The sequence below is a fragment of the Sinocyclocheilus rhinocerous genome, unplaced genomic scaffold, assembly GCF_001515625.1.
Source record: "Sinocyclocheilus rhinocerous isolate Xijiao unplaced genomic scaffold, SAMN03320098_v1.1 scaffold419, whole genome shotgun sequence".
Taxonomy (NCBI): domain Eukaryota; kingdom Metazoa; phylum Chordata; class Actinopteri; order Cypriniformes; family Cyprinidae; genus Sinocyclocheilus; species Sinocyclocheilus rhinocerous.
In genome coordinates, this window is record NW_015653519.1 from 1,800,398 (window position 1) to 1,808,346 (window position 7,949).

The 7,949-nt window shown below is 38.1% G+C and overlaps 2 protein-coding genes across 7 annotated transcripts in view; one reads left to right on the forward strand and one right to left on the reverse strand.

Annotated features, from left to right (window-relative positions):
• The window catches only part of LOC107716454 (DNA topoisomerase 2-alpha-like), a 13,552-nt gene extending 8,296 nt beyond the window's left edge, over nt 1–5,256 (reverse strand). Inside the window, exons 1-6 of the mRNA XM_016522906.1 lie at nt 5,019–5,256; nt 3,321–3,467; nt 2,915–3,005; nt 936–999; nt 712–857; nt 532–629 (exon numbers count right to left, since the gene is read on the reverse strand). Coding sequence (XP_016378392.1) covers nt 532–629; nt 712–857; nt 936–999; nt 2,915–3,005; nt 3,321–3,467; nt 5,019–5,045 — 573 coding nt within the window. The 5' untranslated portion in view covers nt 5,046–5,256. The remainder of the gene's footprint in view (nt 1–531; nt 630–711; nt 858–935; nt 1,000–2,914; nt 3,006–3,320; nt 3,468–5,018) is intronic.
• A 762-nt stretch (nt 5,257–6,018) lies between these two features.
• The window catches only part of LOC107716455 (sterile alpha motif domain-containing protein 14-like), a 14,525-nt gene continuing 12,594 nt past the window's right edge, over nt 6,019–7,949 (forward strand). The window contains exons 1-3 of one of the 6 annotated variants that reach the window (XM_016522908.1): nt 6,019–6,074; nt 6,183–6,285; nt 6,368–6,410. The gene's annotated coding sequence lies outside the window, so the exon portion shown is untranslated. The other 5 variants (XM_016522909.1, XM_016522907.1, XM_016522911.1 and 2 more) reach the window with 5 other exon arrangements.

Consider the following 7,949-nt stretch of genomic DNA (forward strand, 5'->3'; position numbering starts at 1 on the left):
TTTATATGAATGTATGTCTGAGGGGAACTTACTGTCTTTAGAAAAGTTTAGATGGTATTTTTTCTTTTCATCTTGCCTCTGTAAAATGCATATTAAAGTTCATAAGTGCAGCGCTGCCTTGATTACAGCGGAAACCAAGGAAACGCTTTAAGCGCCACCTGCTGGGAGACAGTGAATCTGCGTCTCATTCAGCTCGTCTGCTGTGTGTTTCAAGCAGATATTTTTATGTATAGTTTCACAAAACTGAAGTCAAACCATTCTGTTTTTGCTTCAAGTGCCGTATTAGTATATTATTAGTGTGTTATATTTCAATTTCACAAAGAAACATGCAGCATTTTGTCCAAGCAATAATAAAAGGACACATTTATTTATAATTTGTCTTAAACCTCATTTTGTTTAAAAAAATAAAATAAAATTGTGAATCGAATCGAGAAATCAAAATCGTGAATTGAATCGAATCGGGAGTTGAGTGAATCGTTACATCCCTAATAATACATCAACATGCATTGAGCGATCAGGTATCAAGCTTACCTGTTTGAAAAAGTGTTTTGACTCTCGACACGCAGTCTCCACCGTGAACTTGATGCTGAAGATGTTACACAGCTTCGCACCGTATCCATTACGGCCACCTGTTAACAACACACACGATTAAACATTCCAATCAAGTAAAGTCCATTCATATGAATCCATGCACTTCCAGCTCGACCTCACCTGTGACCTTCTTCTCATCATCATCATAGTTACTGGAGGTCAGGAGTTGCCCGAAGATAAGAGCAGGAACATACACCTTTTCCACCTTGTGCTCAACCACAGGAATACCCTTTCCGTTGTTCCACACACTGATGGTGTTATTCTCCCTGCACACACAAACATGCATCACTTAGATGTCTTCCCGATCTACAACGGTGAACAATCAGAGCATGGGAAGTACTTACGAGTCAATGTTAACCTTGATGCAGTTCATAGCTTTGTCCCTCTGTTTGTTATCAGCAGCATTCACTAGGAATCAAAGAGTGAGTATTATACTCAAGAAGCAGCCCTTAGAGCGCATAAGGTCAAAACTGAGTTGTCTTTCAAATGTTTGACCTTCTTTTAACAATATTTCATGACCTCTATGTATGCGCATTGATTGATGTTTATGTGAATAGCCTACATTAAACATTAAACAGCTGACTTTTCTTTAAGCGAAGGTAATTATTAAAGAGTTTTCATAATACAATAAAAGGTAAACTGTTTAATTAGAGCTGTCGGTTAATCATAGCAATGACTTCTGATTAATCATTCTTATAATCCATTGTAAAAACTAGGGATGCTCCGATCAGGATTTTTGCAGCCGATACGGAGTACCGATTTCTTGTCATGGTGACTGGCCGATACCGATGCCGATTCTGATGCTTCAAGCTTTATATCAGTGGTTCTCAACCTTTATTTCCACCGGGCCGCACTATGGTCCAAGTGCAAGTCTCGCGGACCGCACGCATATCATTTACATATTACGTCAGCAATACAAACCAACCCTTATTTAAAATATTATGATATCTAATCGATTACATTCATTGAAATAAATAAATAATTCTACTCCCCATAAATAACACCCAATTGTGTGAACTTCGGCTCGAAAGGAGTAACAGCACAATCATAGGCGGAGTTTCACTTTTATGCGTGGGGACCGTGACTGTCAAGAGCGGCTCGACGGTGTCTAATGTCCAGCAGTAGCAGCATGCTTGAGTTCTGCGTTCAAATGCACGCAATAGGCTTAAGCTTGCCGCAAAGCATCGGCAAAAGTAATTACCATAAATGCGTCAGGGGGAAACAGTAAGGAGATATTTTAATTATTTACTAATAAACTAGTGTTTTCTGAGTCGGTGTCACAAGGATGAAGTTGGCGATCCTGACTCGCCACCTTTTCATTAGACGCGCCTTTAGAGAGAAGTGCATCTTTACGGATTATGATTATAATGAGAGTTTTTGTATTTGTTTTATTTCGTTAAGTAGTCATTTAAAGCTTGTTATAGATATATTATCATGTCTGTGAGGCATGTATTCGCGGAGTTTCGGTTCATTTTTGTGAGGCGTGCCTGTTCAAGACGAGACGGCAGAAAGCGCATCATGTTTGATTTCTTTATTTTATAAAAGCACAACGTTTTGTTGATATCGGGTAATAAAAAATGCATTCTGATTATTTGCGGGTGGGTCGGGGGTGGATAAAATAAATCATAAATGCAAATATTAACTACATTTTTTTCCATGAGGCAGACGATTTCGTGTGTGTGTGTGTTCGTTTGCCTGATCGGGAAGTTGCAGTGACAGAAACGGTGACATTCCAGATCAAGTTTGAAAGGAGTAAAGCCTGTGTTAATGCTATTGAGTAGGCTAATATGGCCAAAGAAGATTTTGTTTTATAAATAAATGTCCATTTAAAAGCAGCCCACGATCAGCGTGTTATGTTATCGTTATCCCTTACGGCTCCGACGAGGTTTTGTTCCGTCCTCCACACTGTGACAACTCCCGTGGAGCCGTGACGACGTGCCGCAGACGTGTGCAGTGAGGCGCAGATCCACTCGAACGCCACTGAATCTGCTGTTAAAAATGAACCATCTATTCATCATATCATCATGCAAAACATACGCAACAATTAGCGAATTTTTCATTGTTTCTCGAAACGTCATAGCATTTCCACACTGGCGATGACATGACTGCGGCGCCACGCATCATGTACGTCGTCACGCGTTGATGTCATCAAATTGCGATCGGTCCGTGAGATCGGCCAAGTTAGTGAGTACCGATCGAGTCATAAAATGTGATTATCGGCCGATACCGATCTCCGGCCGATCGATCAGAGCATCCCTAGTAAAAACTACTAGCAGCAGACTACTTGATCATCACAAAAAAAAAAAAAAAAAAAAAAACTCACCCAGAATCTCGTCAAAGATCTTGTAGAGTCCTGGGACATACGTGATGTCTCTGCAGTTCATTCCCATATCCTCATCAAACACCCACATTTGCTAAACAGGAAAGAGAAAGCGAAGAAATATTGGGTTATTCTACAGTTGTGACGGCACTGCCATCTGAAAACATTTAAATTACTTTCAAGAAATGAGTTGGCCAGGTTCTTGACAGAATGAAAGACAAACTCTTAATTCTGTTATTTTTTAAGTATAGTTCAGTATGAATTCTTGCCTTAATAAAATGAGTGACCACTTTAGAATAACCATTGATTCTACTGCTGTATTAATGAAACATGTCATGGGCAGTATGCATTATTTATAAACAGTGGGTGCCAGTGGCCCTGATAAATGGCAGATGTGGAAGATCTCTACCTGAGTAACAGGCTCCACAGAGCCTATGTAGGTGTCAGGCCGGAGCAGAATATGCTCCAGTTGGGTCTTCTTCTGATAGATCCTTTCCACAGACAGACGCTTGTCATCTTTCTTGGTCTTACTGAGAGCCTTATTCTCAAACAAACTCTAAAAAAAGACACAAAAACAATGTTACAGCAAATAAGAAGCAAGGCAAGATTGCTAAAAGAAACGAAAGCACTTTTTTTGGAAGTCGAGACATGGGACAAAGGACAGAACGTTTTATGACTACAACCAGTCCAATGATTTTCTGCTTTATACTATGTTGTGTATAGTATACACTTTTTTAAATGAGCCAGAGATTTTGAAAATGGAAGGCTTAAGAGGTGTTATGGTGAAGGCCAGTCTTAATCTATAAAGCATTTTGGACAAAATTTGCATGGCGCCATCAATATTGTGGACAATTTACTAAAACAGATAACAGGCATCTCCAAAATGTTACCGGGTCAACTTTCAGAAGTACACTGCTAACCTCAATGCTAACAGACATGACAGACTACAGCCACAGTTTGCAAATCTTGTAAATCTAAGAGGAAAAAATAAAGCGTCACTTTCTCTTTCTGCTTTTGTTAACACGTGTGACCAACACCACGTTACAAGTATATTGTAACAACAGTATGGAACTGTAGCGGAAATGATGGTTACCATGGTAACTTTCTCCAAGGGTGATGAATCAGTTTTATTTTTCTCGTTACTAAAATTTTAATTCCAAACGGCTTTTTTGCGCCCTTGAAGGGCACGCCATTTGTAGGGACGTTCCAAATGAAAGTGAACAACTTCACGAAGGGACCTTCCAGAAGTCCGTTAGCTCGAAAGGAACATGCGATGGTCACTTCACGGAAGTGATTTCCGTTTGTGATCATGTGATCTTCGGTTAAGAGTTCTTGCGATGCTTTTTTTATACAAACGTAAATAGAATAGGCTAATTAAATGTGTCTATTTTAATGCAAGCCAAAATATTCTTCGTCAGTGATAGAAATATGATTTAAGATGGTAGTGCAAGCACGTTTAGTTTGAAAAAGTTTAAAAGTAAATAAGACACAATTAGACAATATTTGAATAAAATAATAAGAAATATTTATTTGCAACAACTGATGGAGTGCTGAATGCTGCACGCACGCGCAGCGTTGTCAAGGTAGAAGAAGTTCCAAACGCTTATACAAGACAGTAATGCCCTAACGTTTCACCCATCAAAGAACACACTTCAAGGGCTCTGCCCTTCGAAGGGAGTAGTGCATAGGGATGCTCACTTCCGTTTGGAACTCGCCCTCAATACACAATGAAATACAAAATGTGGCCTACACTAAAAAAAACTATGCATTATGTTAACGTTACACAACGCAGTACAAAACACGTTAGCTTGTGTCCAACGTCAACATATTTCAACTAAATTCCGGCAAAAGTATGACCCATATATAATGATAGCCGTGTAGTATACTAACGTTAGAGTAAAACACTTAACATTTCAACCCTAAACTAACTACTTCTATTTAAGTACTTGAACAATAAGAACAAATAGACAAAATTACTGTATCACACAGAAATATCATGTAACGTTATTCGTTCAACTAATGTTTTTCATACATAATACATGAACACGGATTATACATCATTAAAGGTCTCGTTCTTTAGAAAATGATGTTATATAAATTAACTTACCTTCAGAGGTCCTTCTGTTCCAGCCATTTTTACTGTTTAACGTTACCTCTTTCACGAAGCAAATTAAACTAAAATACAAACAGATCTGCCTTCAACTGTAACAAATCACTGGCCCTCGTAAATGACAGAAGATGCTTCAAACTATCTGAATTAAACTTATGAGCGCAGGAACTAATTCACTGACACGCGCGCGACTACAAACCACAGAGCAACAGTAACCGACTTTCAAATTTCAAATCACACATATGTCCTCCCGCCAAGGACGCTGGCCAATCACTGTCAGGAGTGGGTTGGGTTGTGGTGTTCTTAACCAATGGCGTTACAGATTTTGAGCAGCGACTCGCCTAACTTCATAGGTCCAACAACATAGGCGCTAACACGCGTTAAGCCAATGAGATTTTTGTTCCGGTCTCTCTCACGGTCAAACGGTCAAAACATTTTATCAACAAACAGAAAAATGTTTGCGTTGTTGTCATTATATTTCTGTGAATGGCATAAAATACACTGAGAAAAGGATCACTCTCAAAGAATGAGAGTTTGATGATGAAATGTACTAAATCCTATTTAAATGTCTATAACGTTTATTCTTAATTTCTTCTTTAAATTATTATTTAAAAACAATAGTGTTAAACATATAGTAAGGTATTAAGTACAACATAAACATGTTTACTCTGTTGCCATATATCTAATATTAACTAAAAAAATATTTAACCTATAAATTAATTGAGAGAGCAAATGCTATTATTAATAGTATGCATATTAAACTTATCATTTATATGGATTTAAAGTAGTGTTATTGCATTTTTAAAGATGATAATCCACTTCAGTTCAAATATAGTCAGATTCACCATACATAGCCTACACTTTTTTATTTATTTAAATGTATTTGTAAGTGAAATGGACATAGATAGATTTTCTCTGTGATGGGGCATAAAAGCTTATTGGTTGTTGGAGTGGTAATAACATTGATTCATGATGCACACGTGCCTCTACCTCCCTCCCCTTTCTGTCTCTCCCTTCCTCTCTCAGCATCTTTCATTTCATCACTGTCCTTGGGTGTGTATAGCAGTGTCTGACATTCTGCTGCTGAGGACTGTGTGTGTGTGAGTGTGTGTGTGTACACGCAGAGTAGCCCAATGACGTTGTAAATTTGTGCTCATCCAGGAACAGAAGTCCTCCAGCAGCATCCCGTGAGCAGGGCAGAGCAGCAGTATGTCAGCCCATCCCAGCAGCTGAGCTTTGCTGTGGGATACGCAACTACATAGAGGTGAGTCTGTTTATCCATCTTTCTTTTTCCATCCTGTCCTCCTTCCATCCATTTGTCTTAATGAAATATTCATGATTTACAGCCTCTGTTTGTCCTGATTGTCATCTGCAGCTCTTATAGCAGAGGTGAGCTAGGTTAATGCTTTCTATAAAGAATGTAAGTATTTCTTTTCACACGTTTTTCTTGATCAGGCATTGTGTGTTTCGAATACAAGGTTATGCATCTCTGCGTAGCCAAGGAAATGTTGATGAGCATGTACCATTTCTGTTGTTTTAGGCCTGCAGTGAAAGTAAGCTTTTATTTGCTGATATGTGCACACAGGTCAGATTCGTCCCCTCCCATCTCCATATCGATTTGTTTCCTATTGCCATTCCCTGACTGTCAGTTACTTAGCAGCCCCCCCCTCCCCAATTCTTATAGATGGGATAATGTGTGTGGGGGTCAGTTTTATGGCCATTAGCTTCATATCTCCATCACAGTGAGATGACTTCTGAAAGTGAGGCCCTTATAGTCATATAGACAGTGTCAGTGGCCTAGACAGTCAGATTACAGTGATTTCTTATAAAATTGTAGTCCTGTCTTGTGTTTATTCTGTATGTAGTGACTGTTTAGCCCCCAAAAAGGAGCAAAAGCTGTCACTGGAGCAGTATCATTTCACAAGGTAACTTTACGGTACTAATAGGTACCTTTTAGGGGTAAATAAGGCATGAAAGTGACAGCTTTTTTACCGTTTTTTCTGAGTGTGTAAAGAGGCCTTGGTTAATGGATCAGAGGTTTGAACTTAACCACAGGGGAGGTGAACCTTTTTCAACTACCTCTCCTAATCACAATTCCTCTCTACACACTATTTCATCACTGTAAAAATGCTGTTAAAAGTTATTTGGTTAAAAACTATAATAGAGCTAATTGGGCATTTTGTGTAATTTTACAGCAAACTACTACAGATAACTACAGTTTTTGGAAGTAAAAAAGAGGAACTAATCTTATAATTTACAGTGGGAATATTTTTTTTTTTACAGTAATCTGTGACAGCTCACATTTGATTGCAATTCCATTGAAATAACGGTTTCTACTTATTTTCTTATCAATTGTGTACATTAGGGTTTTATATTACATTTTATTTTGTTAAATAAGGATTATTGCTTTATTTTAGTGTTGTTTAATGTTTGTTACCATGATGGTGTTTTGTATTTGTGTGCATGACACTGTGTGCACCTTCTATGTATTATTTACCTCAGCTTGTTAAAGACCTACTTGTGATTAGCTTTATTTTTATATCTTGTGCTTTTTAAAGGTGGTTGTCAGTATGTTGTGAAGTTAAATCATATTTAAGTAATATCTTATAACATTATTTTAGTTTATGAAATATAAGGGTTTTTTACTGTAAATTTAATTTCAATCTGTAAAACTTAAAATGTTCTAGGCAACCACAGCTGCCTTTTTAATACCATAAAATTCACAGTTTTTTTCTTTAACAGTGAAAATACAGATAAACAAAAATGTGCAGATCAGCCAGATAGATAGATAGATAGATAGATAGGGCAGCAGATGGCACAGTGGCCTGTTGCCTGGACACTGTGTATGTGGCAGCCAAATCCAACCTGGCTAACTGGTCAGTGCCGTTTATGTGTGTGTGTGTGTGTGTGTGTGTGTGTGTGTGTGTG